Source organism: Dermacentor albipictus, chromosome 5 (assembly GCF_038994185.2).
Source record: "Dermacentor albipictus isolate Rhodes 1998 colony chromosome 5, USDA_Dalb.pri_finalv2, whole genome shotgun sequence".
Classification (NCBI taxonomy): Eukaryota; Metazoa; Arthropoda; class Arachnida; order Ixodida; family Ixodidae; genus Dermacentor; species Dermacentor albipictus.
Genome location: NC_091825.1, coordinates 57,869,330 through 57,893,048, shown reverse-complemented (window position 1 = coordinate 57,893,048; position 23,719 = coordinate 57,869,330). Strand labels below are relative to the sequence as shown.

At 45.7% G+C, this 23,719-nt stretch overlaps 2 protein-coding genes across 6 annotated transcripts in view; both read left to right on the top strand.

The window, feature by feature from the left end:
* The window catches only part of LOC135911198 (clotting factor G beta subunit-like), an 84,866-nt gene extending 69,921 nt beyond the window's left edge, over positions 1 to 14,945 (top strand). For all 5 annotated transcript variants that reach the window (XM_065443392.1, XM_065443390.1, XM_065443389.1 and 2 more), the window contains 2 exons: positions 3,896 to 4,029; positions 11,772 to 14,945. In XM_065443392.1, the coding sequence (XP_065299464.1) occupies positions 3,896 to 4,029; positions 11,772 to 11,963 (326 nt within the window). In that variant the 3' untranslated portion in view covers positions 11,964 to 14,945. The remainder of the gene's footprint in view (positions 1 to 3,895; positions 4,030 to 11,771) is intronic.
* Positions 14,946 to 21,714: 6,769 nt separating this feature from the next.
* The window catches only part of LOC135911179 (uncharacterized), a 180,918-nt gene continuing 178,913 nt past the window's right edge, over positions 21,715 to 23,719 (top strand). The window contains exon 1 of the mRNA XM_065443368.1: positions 21,715 to 21,796. The gene's annotated coding sequence lies outside the window, so the exon portion shown is untranslated. The remainder of the gene's footprint in view (positions 21,797 to 23,719) is intronic.

Here is a 23,719-nt window from a genome sequence, read left to right as displayed (position 1 = left end):
ATCATAGATGGCGCTGGATTTATTTGCCCTCCCCTGGAGCTTAGTCGGCGGCAGGCAGCTGCGGCGGCTTGTCTGGTGGCAAGGATAATAAGTCGGCTGTATGATCAATCAACAGCTCACAAATGGAACTCTACGCATGCTTGCCGTGCTATAATACACTGGGTGCTCTATGCGTTTGCTCACGGCCCCATAGTGCATAATGTCATCCGCCACCATTCGACCACTCACAACTGCGAAAAACTAATTAACAACTCATTGAAACCGAGAAATACGTTGCCAGAAAACAATCTTGATCTCCTCATTTTATTAGGTACAGCTCCTTCGTGAACAAAATAAAGAAACAGGAAAATTCATCATCCCTTTCACTGTGGTAAGGACGAGCAGCGAAACTGGTTTCTTTTACCTTATTTGACGCATCTATGTCTATATTATTATTATTATTATTATTATTATTATTATTATTATTATTATTATTATTATTCTTATTCTTATTATTATTAAATTTTATTATTAGAGAGTTTTAGAATTGGGGGCGCAAGGCTCTGGGCCCCCAAGCCGCGTTGCGTCGGTTGCTCTTGGGTCTAGGTGAGCAGCAGAGTTTGAGGATTGGGTCGAACGCAGACAGCGTTGGGTTGAGCGCTCGGGGCGTCGCAGTGTGGAAAATAGAAAGGTGCTTGAAAGAAAAAAAAAATGAACCTCTTTTGTTACAAGTGAAAACAAACAGAATGCATTTTTGAGCAAAAAGAACGAACAATAAAATGTAAGAAACTGTGTTAGTACCAGTTAGCATTACGAATTAAGTGTGCGGTTCTAAGCCAAGCAAAGCCAATCGAAGCCAAGTGCTCTTAGTTGGTGTTTTCTTGTGACGCGCTGCGAAAATCTGCGAGTTCACCCGTGTGAAATGGCGAAAATCAGTCGAAGTAAATAAAGTTTGCTCTGCGACCATCTGCTGTACGCCATCGCTGTCACCCGCGAGGGCGGCCCAAGACGGCTTGGGGGCCCACGCTAGTTTTCGATTCTTGGGTCTTGGGTTAACGCGAACGCAAGAACGCAAGACTGGCTTGGGTTCTGCGCATGCGCACTTGTCGCGCGCAATTTTCTTGGGTCCCCAAGCCGCTTGGGGCCCCAATTCTAAAACTCTCTATTATTAGAAGCATGGGACTGTCTGCTTCCCTCCCACAGAAGCCCCGTACTGAGAGCAGACAGGAATTCCAGAATATTTACAACTTCACTGGGAACTGCGTAATTATGAAAAGTAGATGAAACTCGGTGTATAGTTACAAGCGTCTTAGATGCCAATTGTCATATAATTTTGTTCGTGGTAGTTCTGATAAAACAACACTTACAGCCGTTTTCTGTAATGCTGCCGTATCAAAGGACCTAATAAAGAAACGGAAAAGAATTAAAGTGTCCAATTCAAACGATCCGAGAGAATTCGCGAAACTTTCAAAACTAATGAACAAGATGAAAATAAGGTATATTCGACATGATAACGCGAGAAAGACTGAGGAAGCAGTAAAAAAGAGGACGCTGTTTGAAATCAGTAAGAACTTGGCATCGGACAAACCAAGATCTATGCACTGAAATATAAGCAGGGTAATATCATCAGCAATCCCGAACTTATCGTAAAAGTAGCGGAAAAATTCTACACTGACCTGTACAGTACCCAGTGCAGCAACGATACGTTCATTCTTAGTTTCAATGAACTGGTTACAGGGGCTACTTCCATAACAAGCGATGATGTTAGAAAGGCCTCGCAAGACACGAAACGGGGAAAGTGGCAGAAGAAGATGGAATAAAAATAGATTTAATAAAAACTGGAAGAGACAAAATGCTTGAAAAACTATGAAAAACTAGCGGTCCTTTATACGAACTGTCTAACAAGTTCAAGGGTCCCAGAGAACTGGAAGAATGCCAGCATTCTACTAATTCACAGAAAGGGAGGCGTTAAAGAATTGAGAAATTATAGGCCCATTAGCTTACTTTTCGTATTATATAAACTTTCACCAAGATAAGCTCCAATAGAATAAAGCCAACATTGTACTTTAGTCAACCAAAGGAACAGGCAGGTTTCAGGAGGGGATACTCTACAATGAATCACATCCATGTCATAAATCAGGTAATCGAGATATCCGCAGAGTACAATAAGACACTGTTTATGGCTTTCATAGATTACAAAAATGCATTTGATGCAGTAGAGATACCAGCAGTCATAGAGTAATTACGCAATCAATGAGTACAGACCGCTTACGTAAATAACTTTGAAAATATCTACCGATTTTTCACAACCACTTTAATTCTACACAAGAAAACTAAAAAGACACCCATAAAGATATGGGTCAGACAAGGAGACATAAATCCCCCCAATGCTATTCACTGCGTGCTTGGAAGAAGTTTTCAAGCTATTAAACTGGGAAGGCTCAGGAGCAAGAATCAAAGGCGACTATCTCCGCAACCTTCTATTTCCGTATGACAGTGTCCTTTTCAGCAACACTGAGGATCAGTAACAACGAATTATTGCGGAACGCTACAGAGAGAGTATAAGAGTGGGGCTGAATATTAATTTGCAGAAGAGAAAGATAATGATCAATAGCCGAGCAAGTAAACAAGGATTGCCAGTCAGCCTCTAGAGTCTGTGAAGGAGTACGTTTACTTAGGTCACTTACTCACAGGGGACCCTAATCATGAGAAAAAATTTTACAGAATAAAAATGGGTTAGAGCGCAATCGGCAGACATTGTCAGATCCTTATTGGAAGCTTACCATTATCATTAAAAACAAAGGTCTAAAATCAATGCATTGTACTGGTGCTGACATATTGGGCAGAAATATGGAGATTGACAAAGAAGCTTCAAAACGAGTTAAGGACTGCACAAGGAGCCATGGAAAGAAGAATGTTAGGTGTTACGTTGAGAGACAGGAAGGTAGCAGTGGGGGAGGGGGGGGGGATAAGACAGCAAAAAGCAGTGGCCGATATTCGAATTACACAGTCTTTACATCTCCGAGCGTACTTCACAACACTCAAGATCCCCTGTTTACGTAGCGGTTTTCCTTCGCTCACTCGACGAGGTAATTCAATATGTCTGTTTTCGTTCAATTGAAACTGTCGCACAGTACTAAGAATCCCACCCATGGTGTCGCACCACCACGCTGGACTCTGCTTCGGGTGTCCAACCTTCAGCCCACCATCGATGCAATCGAAATGCAATTTGATGTGATAACTGCGTCAACGTGGTTCCCCCGATCGCGTTAGCGTAGGCTTTTAGCAGCAACTAGTAGGTTGCACATGACCGATGACCTATTTACATATTTCAGTCCCACAACTCGTCTCATTCATCAGCCCTAGGTCGTTGAACAGACCGAGACACGACACATAATAACTTGTCAATTATCTTGGCATGACGCGGGCTGGCGTCGTAAAGACGCTGAAGCTTGTATGGTACTACATAGGTGCACGTTTGTCGGTGCGCTTCCTTTGCGCAGAAGGACCGCCAGGCACAACAAACAAGGATCAGCGAAATCGTTAGCCAGTCCTGCACCTTTCCTGTACCTTTCGAAAGGAACGGCGTGGTTCTGACGGCGCTATTAATGCACCACTGACACGAAATGCACCGTGGATGACCTCGTGAACTGGTTGAGGTAGTTCAGGCGAATCTAACGTACCCAGGGTGTTTGCAACATGCTGCATGTTCAAATGAATGGTTTCGCGTCACCGACACGCGTAAGAAATTTTACTTCTCTGCTTTTCTATACTAATGAAAATGGCGCAACCTTATTTAGGAAGCAACATATTGTTCAGTTCATCGGTCTGAAAAGTATGGGTGTTCTAAATTTTTCTAATACCTAAGAACAGCAGCATAAACAGCATATCTTGCGCACTGCTCTAACTGGTCCAGGTGGTCGAGACAGACAGACGCCGAAGGAGGCCTCAGTCCCTTTCGTCTCCCAGTCAGAGTGCACGTCGAAATACGGTGCCATCATTCTCGAGTCAAACGTCTGCGCCGGCGGCGACGTGGAAGATGCTTGTCAGGTAAGCCTCCGTGTATCGTCTCTGTACCAATAGGTAGGAAAACAGCAATTCCTTGTTACTTGGGACGCTGGCTGTTAAGACACCATGCTTTTTTTTCTGATGTTCAGATGTTTATTTGGCATGAAATCCCCTACGGTGCTCTAATGATATCGCCATAGTTGTCGACGTGATTTCTCAGGTGATTGTGCACTCATGCGCACAAGGTCTAATTCACGCGTATATTCGCTGTATACAATGCTCTCAAATTTGGCGAAAGGTTCTTGGAACAAATCTAAATTTCGTCCAGGAAACACAATTGGGAATGACGATAATAACAAGGAAAGCAAGAAAACAACAATTTAGTTTTGCTCGTTCAAAGTAATCAGATTTTTTCAATAAACTTTGGCCTCGGTCGCCAAAGAAATGTAGCCTATGTGAGCTGCATACGCAACACTTCTGCCTCAAAGTTGCGTTGGCTCGTAAGCACATCATTTGGGAACACTTCATACAGTACCGTTTTATTTTATGTAGAAGTGGAGAGCAATAAAAGCTGAATGCACGTCACATTCTTCCCGTACGAGATGATTCTAGCAAGCAGGTATCGCCGCGCAACAGAACTTTTTTGCTTTAAGAATAAAGAAATATATTTAAAGCGTTAGAATAAAGCTAAAACGCAACCTATAGGTTGAACACCTATACAGGAGTCCTGTGCGCATTTGATAGAATAATATAATAATGAATTTCAATTATTGGAATGCTAGCGTCAGCGCGTAACATAAAGCAGCGGTAAAACACCGCGGTCTAGTCTACATTCTGGTGCACGCAACGCGACAACACTGCACATGCTCTTGATTTGTGTAACAATAGACAAGCATAACGACCACTGCACAACTTCTCAGAATGTCGATTGACAACAATTTTAAAGCCAAGTCTTTTAACCGATTTCCAGACACCCTTTTGTTCGTGTGTGGCCTCCAACGTAAAACGCTATTAATGGGATGGCGCTGTATTGGAAGGGTGCAGACAAGTAGTTTACGAGTTTACCGTTTCAAAAATAGGGTTTCTTACAATTATTACTAGAGGGAACTGTGGCGCATGTGGCTATGGGAGCTGCATGATTCAGCCAGCGTGAAATTGATGGTTTCCACGAGAATTTGCTTAAACTTCGTCATTCGGACTTCCAACTGCATTGTGAGTTTGGAAGCTCACGATTTTCAAAAGGCATGTACGATGTTTTAAATAATTCAATAAACAATAATGAAATTGTCTACAGGCAGCATTCAAACACAGAATCTCTAGCACACAAGCCTGATATTGAAACCATTACGCCACGGACGCTTGCGTGGACAGGCGAAACAGAACACGCTTTATCGCCGGCAAGCCAGCGCGTTGGGACGCTTGGCCCGTTTCGATCCGCATTTGCAGTAGAAGAAACCGGCATATATTAGACGAGTGCATATAAGTATGTGAATATAATATCCAGCCTGCCTATAATTCGCTGCAAACAAGATAATTTCTTCATATAACATGCTGCTCTTTAATGCTGATAATAATGCATCGAAAGTATTTCATACATACACACACAGTTTCATGAGCCAATCACACCGAAATGCTTCGCTTTACGCAGATATCGGCTTGAGGTAAGTCTGCCTGTATTTCAGGCGAAAGACCTAAATGACTCGTTGCAATGCTCTCGGCCCATACACCTTAAGGTGACGTCTAGTCGAGTGAGTGAGTGAGTGAGTGAGTGAGTGAGTGAGTGAGTGAGTGAGTGAGTGAGTGAGTGAGTGAGTGAGTGAGTGAGTGAGTGAGTGAGTGAGTGAGTGAGTGAGTGAGTGAGTGAGTGAGTGAGTGAGTGAGTGAGTGAGTGAGTGAGTGAGTGAGTGAGTGAGTGAGTGAGTGAGTGAGTGAGTGAGTGAGACAACATTATTCTGTCCACAATAGAGGCGAGTAAACTAAGCGTCGGGGACCATCAGGTGAAACTTGACGGCCCTCTCCCGGGTCCTCTGGACTGCCAGGATTTGAGAGGTCTGGTCCTGCGCCTTTGTAAGCTTCATCATTTCCTCTTGGGTGAAAGGAAGACCGGCAGAGGCACAGTTCCACAGGACATGCTCGACGCCCGCATAACCACGACACCGGGGGCAGTCCGGGCTTGGAAATCATTCGGAGTACATTGTGTGCAGTGCCGCGGGGCTCGAGTAAGTGCTTGTTTGTAGAAATCTTAGAGTGACTGCCTAAGCTCTGCCCAGCGAGGAGTGCGGCAAAGGCAGGAGTCTTCTTGACAGATAATTATATTTGCAGATCTCGTTGTACGAGCAGAGAGGCTCGGGTTGCCCAGGAGAGGACGTGTTACCCAACGCATGGTCAGTCAAACCTCATGCAGCTGAGTGCGCCTCCTCGTTGGGGTTGAGTGAGGCACCCTCAATGGTTCCAAGGTGCGCAGGGAACCAAGCCAATGAGTGATGTTTGAGGCCTTTAGCATTTTGGATGATACGTAGGGCTTGAGGAGCCGACGTTCTCATGTGAAAGGCCCTGATAGCGGCCTTGGTGTCTGAACAAACCGTGTCATATACACTATCCGTCAATACAAGAGCAATTACAACCTGCTGTGCAACGCTGGAACTAGAAGTCCGGATGGTAGCGCCGCTGAGGACTTCGAAACAACAGTCGCTGACAACTGAGGAGAACGCTTCTTCCTCAGAGTATGAAGCTGCGTCTGCAAAGTATGTCCGATCCTTGTCCAAGCGGGCACTGGCGAGCGCAGCTTTACCCCTGGCTTGTCTTCGTCCTTCGTTGTAGGCCGGGTGTATATTGTGTGGCATCTAGTGTATGGAAATCTGGGATCTTACGCCGTTGGGCAGCTTTACAGCGTCGGGACCGACGACCGTGGGGTTTCCTCCCAGCATGCCAAATATGGCTCGGCACACTAGGGTACCAGAGAGTCTGACAAACTCTCTGGTACCCCAGTCGGCCGAAGCGTACTTGCCATGCTAGGACGTAACTCCAGAGTGCAAAAATTATCATCATCAGGAATGGCGTGCATTGCCCGTAAACAGGCAAAAATGCAATGGCTCACGCATTCATTGAAATCACCCACACAACCCGCCCAGCAGCATACGCTTCACTAAAGAACAAGCTCAAAATAATCATCCAAACCATCACTAAAGCATTGCATGCCCCCCTCGGAAGTAAGCTACGGCCGAGATGTTCACCAAGTGAGAAACGGGATGGGGCGTACCAAGCGGCAGAAGCAAGGCGTTCGACCGCGAGTGCTGCTTTCCCCTGCCGAGAGGATGCAACGTAAAATCGAAGAGAAACGTCATTGGCGCGAGTCTAACCGCGCTATACGAGCGTGGGAAGCGGCAGCAAAGCGTCAAAAACAAGCCGAAGGAGCCGAACTGTGAAAGAAGCAGAGCGATGATGCGAGGCGGCAACGTTGAGAGGAGGCAGACGTTCGCAGAAAACGGCTTGCTACACGTCTACTTCACAATGCGGCTCGTTAAGCCTTTCAAGAAGTGTGACCCCTCCGATCGTATGACTTGACGCATTACCAAATGCGTAGCAGGCTTTCGCCTTCATGTGTTAAAGGAGTGTAACGTACTGCCGAACTTTTGTTGTCCCTTTGCGGAGGTACGCAACGGCGTTGACTGAAAAAAGGGGAAAGCTAAACGTGATTAACGGTTCTGTTCCTCCATTAGCGACGACCCTTCAAAGGTGGCAATGTGAGAAGCGTTGATGCTGTCATTAGGGTTTGGCTTGTATTCGCAGCTCTGAACGCCTGCCAGTGGAGCTTTTGGGTGTTGTATGAAGTCACTGAGCGGTAGCCAAAGCCCCGTGACAGCCACCAGTGTACAGGAGCACTTTGTACAGCCTTACACTTGCAGCGAGGTAGGCCTGATACCTCGTATCAAGTTTGGCGACGGCTCAAGTTCGAGGTTCAGAATATAGCGGACAGTCCCATAGCAGATGCTTATACATGTATTTACGTGGCACAACCTAGAAGCGCCATAAGTTCAGACCTTTAGGTGCTCGGCACCACTGCTTGTTCTTCTTCGATAGTTGCTGTGTTCGAAACGCTGCAGCAGATATGACGTCAGTGGCATCCGAGATTGGATTTGCCGCAATGTTACGCTTTGTCGCTGAGTTAGTTGTGCGAGTGTGGAAGTGGGATGCGCAGAGGATTTACCGTTGCCAAGAGGTAGGCGCGTAAAAATTTTTGCTGCACAAGCGCATTTTCCCATGCTCTATTGAACGCATCCGTTTCAAGAAAACGACGTCATTGCCCGACTCGGCTGAACAAAAGACAGCACGCGCACAACGAGTCAGCGTATAAGTATGGTCATCTGTACTAGCGCTCGAGATGCACCGGTCCCTAGCTCGGTCTTGTACGGAATTACGCAACGACACAAGAAATGCTGTCTAAACATCCTCAAATCAAATTACTTTGTTGAATTCGCCTTCCCTTTTTAGCGCGTAACCATCGTCGGCCATTTCGCCCGTTTTCGTACTTCGAATTTCAATGCTAAGGGCACGTGATCTTGCAGAGTCGTGTTACCTGGCCTCGCTTCGGTGAGGGCAAATAGCTCTTCGACAAGTACGTGCTGTCGCGTGACCATCTTTGCGGCCTTGGAAGGTTTGCACGCCGTTGTCGGTGGCGGGGTTGTGTACCGCTTTTCCACCGCCTGTGCTGACCGTTGCTACCGAAACCGCTTCGCGTCTCTTTTTAAGATGCTCTGAAATGTAATCTAACACCCTTTTAAAGAAGTAAATGTTACACTTGCCCTTCGACTGAAAGAGACACTGCGTTTTGACAACGCCATTCAGTGACTATTACGATGGTGACTTGCATGAGAAATATTATCACTGAGATGTCTTCATGTAAACGTCAAAATTATCAAAATATTCACTCAAGAATCGCCGTGGAATAGCTATAAATGCAAAGAGTGTTCCTGTAGATGAGCGGCGCTCCCATTCAGAATTTGGTAGGGAGCCTCCATACGCAGACCAGGCAAAGCGCTGCGTTAGTCTGGTGACTTCTCCAAACGTTCTTCCGATGCTGGCCTTCAAATTTGGAAGACCGCCATTTTCGTTCTCCATTCGACTAGAAGGTGCAGCCCGTTGTCAAATCTATTGTTAAGTGCTGAAATCTTCTGATGATATCGTGCGAAATATCAAAGTCCTTTAATTTATTTTTTAAGGCAATGCCTGTAGAATACCCGAACGCACCAACCATAAATATGATACTATTATTTTTATTTCAATGCCCCAAATAGTTCCGCTTTTTTTTTCGTCGTTGCACATCCCACGAGGTACTGAAATCAACAAAACCGGGGGCATGGTAGCTCGAGTTTGTTAAAATTATGTCAATTCAATAACGTGGACTGCATTCTGGCCTATTTTAATGCGAAAGCATCCTTTGGCGAGTACCCCAGCAAAATCTGTCCATGCCATGACACCGTAATCTGCAAAATAAATGCATAATTGGTCGCGTTAACAGATGTCATTTTTATAATAGTACAATAGTAGAATAATGGCAACGTTAAAAAAATAAAACATAATACTTCTAGCTTGGATTCTAACTAGGGACCGCAGCGTGGCAGACAGATGTCTGGCAGTAAAAGTTGCTATGGCCTCAGTTTGCGTCAAACCCTGCTCCAGCCAAGAGAACATTAAGAAGTTTCTCTCCATTTCATTAGTTTGCTACATTCCTACAATAATGCTTAAGAACTCTTTGTCGAGTACCTTAGTAAAATATCTCTATGCCGGAATGACTTATGCCTGCAAAATAAATGCATAATTGGTCAAGTTAGCATATGTAATCGGTATAATATTGCAATAGTACAGATTGGTAGCGTTTAAAAAGAGGCAAAAAGGAAATAAAACTGGGTACGTCTGTGCAGCCTCGTTATGGGCGTAGCAAAAAGGAAACTGAAGAAGTTAACACATGTAATGTTTATAATAGTCTAATAGTAGATTATTGGTAGCGTTAGACAAAAAAAACTGGCGAGGTCACCGTCGCCACGTCAAGGTCGTAACAGGAAAGATCAATAAAAAAAATGACGTAGGAAAAGATGTTGTGTGGCAAAAAAAATGGTTGTGACAGCGTTTTGGCTCAGTTGATACGATATATATGCAAAATTAAATTTGTCAAGTTAGCAGATGTAATCGTTATAATAATGTAAAAGTATATTATAAGTAGAGATCGGTAGACATGCATATGCTAGCTAAATAAGTAAGCAAAAGAAAAGTAGCAGCCAAGCCGAAGAATGCTTAGGCATTATTAGACAGTTCTCCGAATTTCTGTAGCATATTCCTGCTCTCGCGCTAGCACATAGAATAAACTTTTTCTCACACATCATAAAAGATGTCCTAGTTGTCTGTTCATCCATAAGGTAGGCGTGCGGTTTGTTGCTCTCACATACTCTGTAAAAATAGTATACGATCTATATATCTTCACGGGCACCACACGTACGTAGGAAGGATAGAGAATGTATTTACAACAAAATGCAAGACTGTCAAAACGACCAACGCCTCGTTGCACGTCTTCGCCTCTCTCTTTTTCTTCTCGCTGCCAGGTACCGCCGCTGCTACGAACGTATTCAGAGCTGCTGAAATAAGCCTAAGGCTGGTTTTTAGGCAGGTCATGCAATGCATATATAGTACGTAACTGGCGGGGACAGCTACAGTAACAAAATCGGCGACAAGGAACGGGGACGGAGACCAGGACTGCAAGGCTTGCATTCACAAAATGCTCCTACTCTGCAATTTTTCGTAAGCAGAAATTTCAGCCAATCCTGATGTTGCACATACTATTAGCGTAGACGGCGGGCTAATAGTAAAAATCACTTACGAACCGAAATTCCCAGCTATTCCCCTCTGTGAATGTGGGATACAAGCGTAAAGGTTTATTTTTGGGGGGCTTTTCCCTTACGCGTCTATGGAATACTCTGCTAACACGCACAATCCCTACTGATAGTGGCTCAAAGTGTCCAGGTGTCCGAATTGACTTTCCAAGCGTCTCAAGACGCTGGCTTGCCCGCATGAAATTCATAAGGGCGTTACATGCCCCCATGTCGACGCGTACGTCCACGGCGTAATGGCTACAATGGCGGGCTTCTGTGCTGCAGGTCCTGTACTCGAATCCTGCCGGCAGATAATCCTAGTACTGTTTACTTAATTTTTTTATTACGAAGTACTCTGTTGAAAATGGCGAATTTGCAAAGTCGGAGAGACGCTTAACGGCAGAAAGAAGACGTTTAGGCGATTTTATGTACTTCCCATAATTTCCATGCTTGCATAACTGCCTCATTTGCAGCTTCCATAGAATCTAGCGCCAAACTTTCTTCGGTAATTATTGTACGATACTATGTATTAGGTGGTTTCTGAGCTTTGCTCTTGCTGCGCCAAGTATCAGCACATGTCTTACTGTTTTGCTTTGCCTCCTCATAGAGGGCGCGGGAACATTGATGCTGGGACATTGAAAAATGCATGGGTGGGTAGGCATACAGCTCCGCTCTAAAACCCTTCTGAATGCCATCCTAGATGATTGGGAGGTGTGATGAGATTAGCAGGTAGTAAATGTTAAGATGCGCCCAGGCGACGCAAGATTGAAGAGCTAGATGTCGGTGGGGGATATGCCTTTGTCTTGAAGTACAGACGTGGATAGTTAAATTCAACAGCTTGATGTGGGTCACTTGATTCACTTGGATTATGACAACCATGACAATAAATATGATAACCATGATGATGATGTTCGCTTGCAGGGTGACAGCGGGGGGCCTTTGATGTCGTCTGCTCATGCTCTCAACCGGGTGGTCCAGATGGGCATTGTCTCGACGGGAATCGGGTGCGGCCGCAAGGGACACCCGGGCATCTACACCCGGCTGACCTCGTACCACGACTTCGTCTACAACTTAACTCACCAGCAGTGGTGCACAGTGCAGTCGCGGCTGTGAGGAACAATCGATGCGTGTCGAAGCACAAGTGAACACATCGTGAAGTGAAAGAAGCTATAGCTGCAGTTAATTCTACTCCACCCATAATTTTAGTAGCGTGGCACACAGACACCATTTGTGAAAAAAAAAAAACTCGAAGATTCCGTTGCACATGGAACACCATCGGAAAATCTGCGCATTTTTCACCATATCAACCTTGCCACAGTCTCTCAATATTCGACTTTCATAGACTACGTCTCTGTTATACGAGCAGTCAATTCGGCAAGGAGAGAGGATGCCATCTATCATTGGCGCCCTCGCTTAACTTTGCAATTTTCACTTTACCTCAATCAGACGTACAAAGAGTCCACTTCTTCAAATAATAGATAATAAATATACTAAACAATATCACAGCGACATAAGTTAATACTTTAAGGACTAGGTAAATTGTGATGTTTGGAATTATACTTGGCACTTAACAACCTTCCCACTATAGAAAATAACCGAGGCACACTCTAAAGCCGAGTCCAAGTAAACATCACGGTGGAGCTTCATACTAAAGATTTTTTAGGGTGAAGCTTGAAGCCCCAACTCCCGAAAACTAAACAAGGAGCTCCGTGACAGTCTAGACTTAGGGGCGTCAACATGTGCTGCTCGTGCTGCGATAACAACTTGAGTAAAATAAACGCGTGCACTGTGGGCGGACGGTTGCAGGCGCGGTGAGGACTAGGAGCGTAATACGAATGGTCGGCCTTATACACAGGGTGTCCCACTTAACTTTAGCCAGAGTTGAAAAATATGCGAATGCTACATAGCTGAAGTAGTAAAGGCAAGGCGATGAAGACCAGGACTCAAGAGGAAGAACACAAACGACCGGACCGGCGCCACTCACAACTGTCGTTTGTGTTCTTCTTCTTGAGTCCTGGTCTTCTGCGCCTTGCCTTTACTACTTCTAACATGAACCAACTAACCCAAGCAAGAGTTTTACTGCATACCTGGCCAGAGCCAGGGTAATGGTGTTTGTCGTCGCTTGGAGATACTTAGATTATTTTTGTCATTCCGCCTAATTAGATAATTAGTCCTAATTACTTATCATCTCAAAAGTTGTAACTAGATGGAAAGTGTCAACGAGAAAATTGTAGACCGACAGGAAAAGGTTCTGGTACAGCTTTATCTTGCGCAATACGTGCTGCATAAAAGTGTCTTTCCGAGCGTGAAAGAAGCCCGCGAATACACGCAAAATTGCCACGCGACTGGCCGCTCGAGGCACTTTGCGTGTACTCGCGGCATTCGAGGCTAAAGTAAGCTGGCACACCCTGCGTACATAGCTTTTACCTGTCGCCACGAACGCAGCGCGTGACCGTGTTCTCACCCTGCTATTGCCCGAACATCGCAGTTACGATGATGTCACGCGTACATTGTTTTGCTTTCTGCCTATCACCTTTTTTTCACTCGGTTATTAGTGTTACCGATTTATTGGTCGGCGCAAAAGTGCTGTCCTGCTGTCGTATTGACACGTTCCTTATTTATGGAACTTCTCCGCGTGCCAGTACACCAAGATGGTGGTTACGATGATGTCAATGCAAACGATCTATTCCCGAGCTCAATTATTTTTTTTATGAACTTGTGTGATGCACGCCACGCGCCGGCATCGCGTTGCCTCCGTTGCCATGACTTTAGGGATATTTTGTTTTTTGCTGGCAAACTAAACAGAACGCACTGAGGCTTACCGACTGAGAACGCACGCGTAAGAGGCTGGGCTCCAAGTACAGAAAAGCTTTCATTTCTATATGAAAGAAGCATTAGTTGGACAGGAGACCATGAAAGCAAACACTGTAGAAATGTTTCAACGTTTCAAGAAATAGGAACCGTAGAAAGATTGGCTTGATATACTACATATTACTTTCTCAGAGCTACGGCTAAATTTGTTCTCTCCTTCTCATCAATGTCGGCGTGTAATCACTATTGCCTCACCCATCACTTTCTACAGCATGTTATTTTTTTGTTAGACGATTACATCCCCAATGCATGTCAAAAAATAAAAAAACAAATCCATGGCGCTTTCTGCGTCACCAGTGTATGATTGGACGCTCTTAACCGTAAGCTTTCCGTTAAACTAAAAAAAAAGACAGGTGCCATAAAAATTAGTTCTCAATCTCGTTACCTTCTGAGAGCCCTTGTACGTTTTCACTGCACGTTGTCTTCATCCCCTTGAAAAATTACTCTGGAAGCTTTCATGTAAACTGATCATCCCAGATAAGAACACTAGTTGCACGCGCAACTGCATGGACGAGATTTCATTATATTATTGCGGTTAGCTTTCGAGAAAATTCACGGAATTTGATCGGGAACGTGGTGCCGTCCCAGACGCTGAATGACAATTGAGAAATTCATTTCCGATATAGCGATATGACATAAAAATTGAGGATGCAGCGTCAACATGCCTTCTCCACTACAGCATCTTAGATCTTCATAGGACAACAAAGGTAAAACTCTTCAACAAGACGGAGCACCCAACACCAGCGCTACTGTGGTCTCCACTCTTGTGTAACTCTCGTGTTGCATCCCACATCTTCGTCGCCGTGTCTTTCGAGCGCTTTACATTTGTTACTGTGCTATAGCAACAAGGCTGAACCTGACGCCTTGTTAGATATTCAGCTCTGTGTTCTGCCCCAGGAAACCCAAACTCGACTGCGCATCAATGAATATTAGAACAGCTTGTTTACATTTATATTTTGTATGGAGAATGGATACGTAGCAATGAAAAAAACAGGAAATGTTCGTCGCTTAAAAAATAATTGATTATATAGATTGATTATTCACTAATTCGTTTTCTGAATCATGAACTGGGAACTCGCTGCAGCTGCAAGAAACGCTTCCGTGAGCTTTGCGTTTTGTGATATCAAATTAGGCCCAGTAAGATTAATACTTTCTGCTACGGGGGTTAATAAACAAACGCTGTATGTCTTGCATCAAATAAAAGGAAACCTTACCTTGTCCAGACGCATGGCGATGTTGCTTTAGGAATCTAGCTGTAGTAATTGCAAGAGATATTTTTTTTTTTGTATTCGTAACCGAGACGTAAATAATAAAAAAAACAACTTGTTATGTCACTAGCGCCGCTTTGAAATTCGTTTTAAAAAATCTAGGTTTCTCAGTGTTGATTTGCTGGGTTCGCCGGTAAGTGGGAGAGCACGCAAGACCAGCCACCTCACTAATGTTACATTTGACTGGTTCCTTTCGAGCGCTCTAGCCTGTTAAGCGCTTTCGACGTGCTTCGCTCGTCAACGTGATGCTTGGAAACTCTGCTCTTAACGAACTCAGCTCATCCACGGCAATGATTGCGTTTACAAAGCCACGTGGTAGAATGGAGTACATCTACTTAGTTCGGTTTCTTGCGGAGCCCCTTTTGGCAGGAGGTTTTGAAAGAGAGCGCCTCCCGCTGACAGCTCGCTTGTCGGTGCAAGCCGTGTGGTCAACTTCGTACGCAATTCCGTGCTTCATGTAGAGTTCGCTCACTTCATGACTTACCTTATCAGAAGAAGAATGAGTGAAAAAAAAGCTTTATTTGGCGCAGAACTTCGTTTTGCCTAACAGGTGTTTTTGAAAGACTGTAATATAACGCCTTTACCTCGTTTCTGACTGCACCGATCGCGAGAATGACAAATACATTTAGGTATATATTGCTTAGAGTTGAGATAAAATGAGGTTTGAGCGCTGGAAGTATGAAGTAAATTGGTTTAAGTCTTTTTGGAAGTGTTTTGTTGAAGGAGATTTTTCTAAACATGCTCTGTAAAAGGAGCAAATTAAGGTAATTTTTCGTCGGAATAGTGATGCGTTTAGGGGATGGAGCGCTCTGTTGGGAGTGTTCGCATTGGCATGCTTAAAATATAGCGCTGTAACACATTCGCCGGCGGCGGGCTTATTCAGAGCCGCCGCGCTCTAGCTCAAAGCGTTCGGAGGCGCTCCCACCATCAACCTGGGAGTGCGGCCGAGATTCGACAGAACATTGATCACGTGATTACTGCGGTTGCCCTGTAAACACCTGGCACATTCGGGTGGGGCAGGTTTTCTCTGGCTCCAGTGTAGAAAGGGCTTCCCATCGCTGCAAACCGAATTGATTTGCGGTAGGAACCAATCCACTGTACCTCAAGTCAGTGTGCACATGTAACGCTTGAGATAACTGACCCCGTCTCGAACTTCACCCAAACACGCATTGAAACGCATCCGATGTAATTGTTTCGAGCTCGCATGTAGCCACCCCTGGTCATTGTGCGCCTATCGAAAGCTCGGTACACGAATGTTTCTTTTTTTTTTTTACTTTCCCACAAGGCTAATCACAGAACCTACGAACAGGCACTAATCAGAACATGAATGTAGCCGGTGGGCCATCGCGTCGAGTTTAGGAACACATTTTAGTGTGTAGTGTATTACTTCACAAAATAACCGTGCTGAATCGAATAATCCATGTGCCGGGAGTGAGAAGAAAGGGGGCTATCTTTAGAGTTGGCAGCAGTAATTTCTGTAGAGAGAAATGAAGCCGTGATGTCAGGAATCCTTAACGTATTTCTAGGAACTTTATATTTCCCAATTTTTCTCCGCCGCGGCAAAGCTGTTCTGTCACTGCGAAAGTCAACGTTAGCTGATAATTATAATTGCAATCTTATTTCAGCGCAAGACCTGCCATCTTTTACAGCGACCCCAGCTTTCGACTATATGGAATGAGCCTATACTGGTGGATTGCCCACTGATAAAGTGGTTACGACAAAAATAAAAAAGTCACGTAGTGAGCTAACAGATTGGACGTTGTCGCATTCACTGCACCGCTTAGAGAAGAGGGTAAGCCCTGGTGAGGATACTCAGCAAACGAATGCACTTACATTGGCGGAGCTAGACCATCCCCCGGCGTGATACTGCCAACAGCTCGCCGCGGTAGATATGGGGTTATGGCGTTGCGCTTCTGAGCTCTAGCTCAGAAGTTAAATCCCCCCCCCCCCCCATGGCAGTTGCATACAGATGCGGGCAAAAGGCAATAACGTTAGTTTACAACGTCTTGAATGCACATTGAAAAACCCCGGGAGGTGGAGGAAATAACTTCAGTGAGTCCTGAGGAACCCCTCCCCACCCACTCTTGTTTTAGTGGTCGGCAGGGGCCGCGCGCCGCACCCACGTTGGGACGAGAAGCCCGTGAGCCTCCGCCCTTTCGTGAGCCCTCTGGACGGCCCAGAGCTGAGTCTGGTGGTCGTCGCTTTGTAGGGCGTCCACCAGGGGCGCTCTAATGTAAAACTATTCCAAACTTTTCTATTTCAATTTTACAATCAGCCTTCCGCGATTGGTCAAAAACTTCTTGGACCACCCCCCCTTTCACCTGTCTGTCACGCGAAGTCACAAAAACCGCGATAGCTCCCCGTCTGATATAATGTGTACACACGGATTATGCATGATTTGACCGAGCAAAAGAAAAATAATTATTTCTGATTCAACGCCTCTTCGCCATCAGCCCTCGGCCATTGGTCAAAAGTGTTGCGTCACAAAACCGCAAGAACTCACCGCGTCAAAGTGACGTGTACGCGATAAAGATGCATTAATATGCCAAACAAAACTGAATTTTCTGCTTAATAGCCGCAGGCTGCCCCGTTCCGAAAGGAATAAAAGATGGCTGCCGCCGATCGCTCAGGCACTGGCTACTCGCACCTGTCGAAGAGCAAGGGTTTATTTGCGTGTAATAAAACTTTCTACGTGGCCGTGTAACATTTTCGAGCACTTTCGAGCACAGGACCTCGCTCTGCCAACTCTCCTTTGCTGAAGATCCAATTTATCGTCATTCTTAAGCTTCCGTTGCATGCCGCCGCGATTTTCGACAAGCCACCGCAAACTAAGTAAGATAAAGCGGACCAATCGCAGACGCCGACACCACCCCCTTCATCCAGTTGTCGATAATCAGTGCAGTGGCTCGGCCCCATCGAATCCCTCTCCACTTGAGCATGCTTCTCGCTTCTTGTGAGCCACTTAGATAAGACAAGCCGCTCAGTGTAGGCAATGCTATTCGTTTTTCAAGCAGACAAAAGTGACCTCCTATGAACGAGGAGAGCGTTTGATTAGTCTGTCCAGAGAACCCGGCGGCTGACCGCCGGATGCTTGCGTCGGCGGTTACGCAAATTTGACGTCAGGAGATTGGAATAAAAGCACATTGGAATAGTTTTACGTTATAGGGCCCCAGGTCTGCTTCTTTGCTGAACACGGTGCCGCTTTACGCGGAGCATTGCCAGAACATGTGCGATAGCGAGCAGTACGATTCGCCACAATCCAGACATTGCGGCTCGACTTCTGGTGAATAAACGCTCAGTCTGCCTCTCGAGGGGAACGTCCCTGTCTGAAGCATTCTGAATATAGGTGACTGTGGTTTAGTGAGTTTAGCGTGTGGAAGTGGGAAAATCCTCCTCAACAGCTGACAGGGCGTTGTTATTTCATTGAAGGGAAGCAGCGGGTCTCGGCGCTCCACTCCCTCCCGCCACTTCACTCGTCATGATCGCCGCGGTGCGTGAGTCCTCGCGCACGTCCGTGCGCCAGCTCGTTAGCATTGAGAAAGTCGGGGTGCACGTCGGCCCCCATGTGGGCTCGAAACCATTGGACGATGTGATGACCGGCGGCTCCCTCGCTGTCGAGGACGGCCGCCGCTTCCCGCGATGTCGAAGTCGAGGCAAATGCTCTGGCCGCCGATCGCTATAATATTATCAATGGATGATAATAATAATTCTTTCTTTAATGGCACAAACTCACTGTGGGGGACGGGCCACAAACAGAGCGGTAATATGATAAAAAAATGACTGATCGACGATGCGGTAAATACCGATAATAAATCCAATCGTGCGTAATAGGGTAATCAGCCTTTCAAAACATGTGGAAGTAAAAATTTCCGTTCACCTCACGAAAGGAAATATGCAGAATCATACATAATACACAAGTTTAATTGCCTACACCCCACGGGACATAATTTGGCACGTGGCAACTTAGAATCTTTAAAAGCGGTAATTTAAATCTGGAATTCTCATATCATCAACCAAGACACAAAAAAGATTATGCCACTAGCTAACCTTAATTCTTAGCCTCACCTACTCTTCCACTTCGAAAATTTTTTCCTGCCTACTACTCAATTTAATACACTCTTTCAGGTTTTTACGTTTATATGTACTGTACGACCCCCCTTCTCCCATGTACACTTGCCCCCACCCGCTTCTGCGCACGTCACCCTCCTATTTGTTATTCCGGTTTCGGTCCCTCCCCCTCTCTTTCACAATTTTTTATGTATACTTTTAGACACGTTCTGCAACACATCCCGAAGTCCCAGACGTCAATATGCCTTTTTCGACGCCTCAACCCAGGGCATCGCCATTTGTGGATGCCGCCGTAACGACATCTACGTTGAGCGCCTGGGGCTTAATGCCCCTTGAAAGATCATGCCGCTGCCTTTAAATCACCCCATACAATGCACCGCAGGCTCCTTTTGGCCATCTTAACTACTTGAAAATTACTCGACGTATTACTGCTACGCTACTGAAGTCACTCTTTCCATTCATGTTGTTTTTAGGGGGGGGGGGGGGGGTTGTGTTACTCGCGCACTGACCGCCTGACCGGCTCTTCTAATGCCACAAAATCATGCCGCCAACAACACCCCTGAATGCTCCCTAACCTCACGCTTCCCCAACGCCCCCTCATGCCCCTTCTTTATTAATATTCTTTTTCGTCTTGGTGTCGCCCGCTTTTTTGCTTTTCTTTCTTTTCTTTTCCTCCGCCTTCCCACTCTCCCGCTCTTGTCCCCTCGTCTTGAGAACGAAGCTCACAAACGTCAGGTGACTCATTACCTCTGAAGTCTCTCCCTTTATAACCAACCGCCACCGACAACACGTGACGTCACTGCACTAACCCTTTAAAACTGCACGGTCTGCGCACAGGCCGTCAGAATATTTACAAAGAAAGAGATTAAGAAACACGTCATATACTGGTTCCCTGCACACTTAGGACCAAAGATCGGCGACGTCCCCAACCTTAACGAGGCGGCGCACGAGGCTGCGCGCGCGCTTAGAGACCACGCGGGTTCACTGGACCACTCGTAGAACAAGGACGCCCCCACTACATACAATACCTACTGTCATCTGATTCATCGCCGGCCCTCCGAAGTGGGTTGAGCCATTTCGGTAGGCACCAAACCGAACCAAACCCACGCTGGCTGAACTGCCCTGCTTGCAGCTCCCGTAGACACTAGACCACCCGCTCTCACTACGTATGTGTGGATGGCCATGCAGAGTAGAGCACCAGTTAAACCAGCTCCTTCAGCTCATCCGTAAGTTGCCGGTAGTCCGCAATAGAGACGAAGCGTTTGGTGGCGTACGACGCCACATTCAAGCACACGGTTGTCGTGTATGCCGAGGAGCGCGGTGGACGAGCAACCGGACTCAACTTCGGCGTCGACGAAAAGTGCTTATGTCGGTGGCTGAAACAGAAAGAGAAGCTCGCCGCATTGAACAAATCCAGGAAGGTGTGTTCCGTGGGAAACTGTGCAAGCTCCCGGGACACGTAGCCGCAAAAATTTGACCGAATAGCCCGGTCCCGTGTGAGGACTGCACCTCGACAAGTTGGCCCAAATTAGATTTACGGGCCTTATCGAGATTATATCCTATATACACGCCTCATACACCACGCGTAGTGGTGGTGGAAATATGGTGCGTCGCTGCAGCAGCGCTTCAATCCTAACCACAACAACGTCGGCCAAACGCCGTATCCAGAGAGAGAGAGAGAGAGAGAGAGCAAACATTAATTTGTCATGAAATCTGACTCGGATGCCCTCTCAGCTTTTCTGCCATAATAAATGTGTTTCTCTCTGTGACTGGATAATGATGATGATAACCATGAAGAAAGCGGTATACCTTGTCTTGTCTTGTCGTCTATCCTAAACAGTGGCGCGTACCCACTATGGGGGATTGGCCAAGAAGCAGGCGGTTTTCCGTATGCTTAGAAGTAAAGCGAAACTAGATTAGAATGGTGGAGCGTGGACAATAGAACTGTAATTTAGAGGTGTAATGAAAATATTCTTAAAATTTTTGATAAATTAATCACACACTCAGTGGGTTGGCCAGAACTACCTCTCCTTCATTTATAGTTTGCGCGTGCCTACGAGGATGGGATGGACAATGGTTCGCAACAGAAAAAGAACATGAAGTTATCTCTTTTTGTTTACCTACTGATCAGTACTACCTATATTTAATAGTTATTCTAAATTGTTTCTCTTCTGTTATTGTTCTCTTTTTAAATGTTGTCATGCCAATTTTCACGAAGGTGATAGGTTATGAAAATAATGTAATGTAGTGTTAACAACAATGAAAGTATGTTTAACGTGAGAGTGACCCTGCAGCAATGACGTACTCATGCACAATCTTGTTCTTGTTCCCTAGTAAAATGGCGCAACCCACTCAGGGGGATCGGCCATGAATCACGCGCTGAAGGAACTGTTACGACATTTTTTTTTTTTGACACAGTTCATTCCAAGCCGAGGTATTACTTCAACGTCTTCTTTTGCCTCCACCGCGCTTATTCAGCTGCATAGACTATACATAGCTAAAATTTTCACTTTTTAAGTGAGAAAGAGAGAAATTTTTATTACGTGAAATTCGAAAATTTCTATCCCCTCCCGCAACTACCACTGCCCAAAAATTGGCCTGCTGTCCGTAGTGGGTTCTGCCACTTGTCTCGCAACCAACCAACCACAAACCGACACAGCACGAGACAGAAGAAGAGAAAGAAGAAAAACGACACTCGGCGTTCTACGGTCGCTGCAGAGACGTACGCCGCGAAACACGGTGAGTACTGCACCATCATTTCTTTCTCCATAGAGATCTCTACCACGTCTATCCGTCGCACCATGAGGACAGTAATTTCGCACCGCACATATGGAAGTAGGGGGGCAGTGTCTGCCTGGCGAATCATTTTCATGTGTCAGCTGGTTAACATTCACCTGCACAAATAGGCGCTTAAGAACAGCCTGCAGAGAAACATTTCTTAGCAGGGTGCTTTTGAGGCTCACTCAGAGCGGTAGGTGCACATGTAGGAGCCGGGGACACTGTACGAGCAGCATTTAGCGGGTGTAAAATTTACCACGCACATAGCATTGGTGCCAGAGCGCTATTTACCTCATGCTACCGGCAAATAAATGTAAAAGACAACGAAATTATTTGACTGTTGTAGCGGTTATTCGAATGTTCTGTGCACTCATCGTAGCTGAAATGTGTGTACAGGGGAGGGCGGTAGTCGCGGCAGAGTAAGGAATTTTTTGATACCGAAGAGAAAAGTGGGAAAACGGCAATAAGAGCGTTAGTTATACGTCGGCTTTGAACTGCTTATCTGATTTCCGGACACTTGGTGGCAGTAAGCACCATGTGCCGGTGTCGTGACAGCATTATGTTACGGGCGACAGCGCTCGTGATATCATGCAGAACATTTCAATTGACGGGAGAATGAAATGAGCGAGCGCTGTAGTCAGCAGATGGCGATAACTGCCCAGCGAAAACATTTTCTACTTTCGGTAGTTCAAACGCGAGGAAACACCATACGATACGACGTTCACTCTAGTGGTAAATTGCGTGCCGTTTCTACGTATGACTCACAGATATGTGAAAGTTCCATTACAGTCCGTGGCAATAGTCACACAAACGAGCCAAGTGTTCGTAACAGACAAATTGTGTTGTCTTTGGTACTTGCAGCTACTGTAATGTAACGCAGTCGACTCTACCCCATCCCACCCATTCCCCTAAAAAAAGGAGGTGCTAGCGGCAATTTTACGCTTTAAAACTAAAAAAAAAATGCTTGACGTTCTCATATATTGGGCTACGGGGACTCTTACACTTTAGATCGATTTGACATGTACGGGCATTCAATCTCGCGTCATAGACGCAGTTTCCCAAAAAAACTATTATAAAATGAAAAAATTAGGAGTGATTTCTTTTTGGGTTTTGGGTGTATTTGAGCGTGTGTTTGTTTTCATGTTTTTTTTAATAAACGTGCAACGTCGGATATCTCCAGCGAATATCTGCAGCGTTGCCGGCTTTTATTAGCTAAAAACGTCCAAAAATATTCGTACAGTCGAAAGGCTCTAATTGTTTTGAACTCAGTTGGCGTTAACAACTGCTTTGAGCATCCATCTCCGACATACGTTAAGAGAAAATTACGCAATATTCAGGGGTACGCCTTGCTACCCTTGACACACAAAGATTTGTGGTGCCAAGTGACAGCAGAAGCGTACACAGTGTTTCCTTCCTACGACTCGACGGCTGTAGTGACAACAATGGCGGTGTCACGAGAATGATCACGGCGATGGTGGCCCGACAATAGCATGCTGTTGGCAAGAACGAAGCGTCTTTGGTATATCGTCCTCATGCTTTTTGTCTTGCTCCTTTCGCACTGCTCCTCATTTGTCGTCATACTTGCAGTCGTGCTGGTATCATTACCATTGTGCCTTCTTTGTGCGTACCATCGTCGTTATGAGTCCGGCATTTTCCGGCGGTCGTCGTCACACTGCAGACATTAACGCTGACGCGTTGCTTTTAGCTTTTTTTTTGCTTTTCCTCAGCTAAGATTGAGGGAAGACCGATCGAACAGCAGCAGCAATCCTTAGGTATGAGCGGCAATGATCTCGGTAGACGCGACAGCGACAACGCAGTCGAAAGCGCCTAGCATAAAGAGTCTACGGGCACTCAGTGTGCAGCTTGTAGTCATCGCAGGAAATT